Source organism: Apis dorsata, unplaced genomic scaffold (genome assembly GCF_000469605.1).
Source record: "Apis dorsata unplaced genomic scaffold, Apis dorsata 1.3 scaffold_357, whole genome shotgun sequence".
Taxonomy (NCBI): domain Eukaryota; kingdom Metazoa; phylum Arthropoda; class Insecta; order Hymenoptera; family Apidae; genus Apis; species Apis dorsata.
The window spans coordinates 203,801-205,149 of NW_006263622.1; the positions used below are offsets into that span (position 1 = coordinate 203,801).

Consider the following 1,349-nt stretch of genomic DNA (forward strand, 5'->3'; position numbering starts at 1 on the left):
CGAGCTCGGCAACGATTTCGGCAACGAAGGCACCTCCTCGCTCGACATCGTCGAAAATTCACCGTTCGACGACATCTTCGTGACTCAAGAAGGAGATTCTTCCAACTTCCGACTACCCTATATCAAATACCCAACGTTCCACTCGTGTCTGTCCGCCGATCGGCAAATCCTCTATTGCGCATCGTTCCAAAACAACGATAACAACGACGAGCCACGATTGAAGGGATCGACCCGTATCTATAAGATGCTCAGTAACGTCTCTTTAGAACTTTGAGCGGCGCTTCCAATCCGAACGATTATCCCAACTTTCGACAACATTTTTATCTCTCATCCACACCATCTTGGACGACCACTTTCCCAATAAAAGGTGAGGTGATTACGTTGCTTAGGGGTCCGGTCACTGTCACTGTTTCCACCTCGATAGTTATCCGCCGTGGAGCCACACAGATAAGGGATCTGGGAGGGAGGGGGGCGGGGCAAGATTTCAGAACCGATCTCGATCAAGCCTGAAAGCCGCCGATCGATTCGAGTCATCGAGCGCGACCGAAGAATTCATTCACTGTACACTAACTGTTACCGCAAGCAACAGGGCGCAGTGAGATCACGGTGTGGTTCTTGCAAAACGTATCTCGACCCTTGCGAAAATTCTCTCGTTGGAAAACTTTCTTCGAGATCCTTCCATCCTCGAAATCGGTTCGCTCGGCCTCCCCCTTTCCGGTCGAGGCAAGGATCCCGTCATTCTTCCAAGCAGCTGATCATTCCGACCATGGTGTTGCGGGCCGACTTCGAGATCCCCCTCAACGCCATTTCGATCTATCCACGTGTCTAAATCGTCCAAATCCTCCAAGAATCCATACGTGCTTTATGATTCTAATGGAACTATATATATATATATATTGTATATGGTGTATCAGTTTTAAGAGATTCCAGACTTCAGAGCCCTCAGCATCCTCCTTGGCCGAAGAAGAAACTGTACGATCCTTTTTCTTAAAATAAGACCTTCTTTCCTTCAATTGGAATACTAATTAAACACCAATTAAAGGTAATCACTTTTGAAATCTTCCATTGGATATATAAACATTTAACTCTTGCAATATCTAATATTTAAGAAGAGTGGATCACTTTTCTTCTCCGATGCAATTGTCCCTCCACGATTGGAAAAATTTTCGGGACGATATTTGGACGATGTCCGGTACGAGGCCAACAATCAGGGACTTCCTCCCCGGAGGAGGGAACCGATCGAAGCGGCGGACGCGAAGTCACTGACGCCCGGCGTGACTGAGGCCCGGCGTAAGAGGCCCACCGACACACCGACGCGGCCTTCCACTACACGCGCGCCTGCCAGTGGC

At 48.7% G+C, this 1,349-nt stretch overlaps 1 protein-coding gene across 3 annotated transcripts in view; it reads right to left on the minus strand.

Moving 5' to 3' along the window:
- LOC102674267 overlaps nucleotides 1–1,349 on the minus strand; it is an 87,286-nt gene that overhangs the window by 36,527 nt on the left and 49,410 nt on the right. For 2 of the 3 annotated variants that reach the window (XM_006618500.2, XM_031511867.1), the window contains exon 1: nucleotides 1–227. The exons of the other annotated variant lie outside the window; for it this stretch is intronic. In XM_006618500.2, coding sequence (XP_006618563.2) covers nucleotides 1–75 — 75 coding nt within the window. In that variant the 5' untranslated portion in view covers nucleotides 76–227. Of the gene's footprint in view, nucleotides 228–1,349 lie in introns of those variants that run through there. 3 annotated transcript variants of the gene reach the window in all.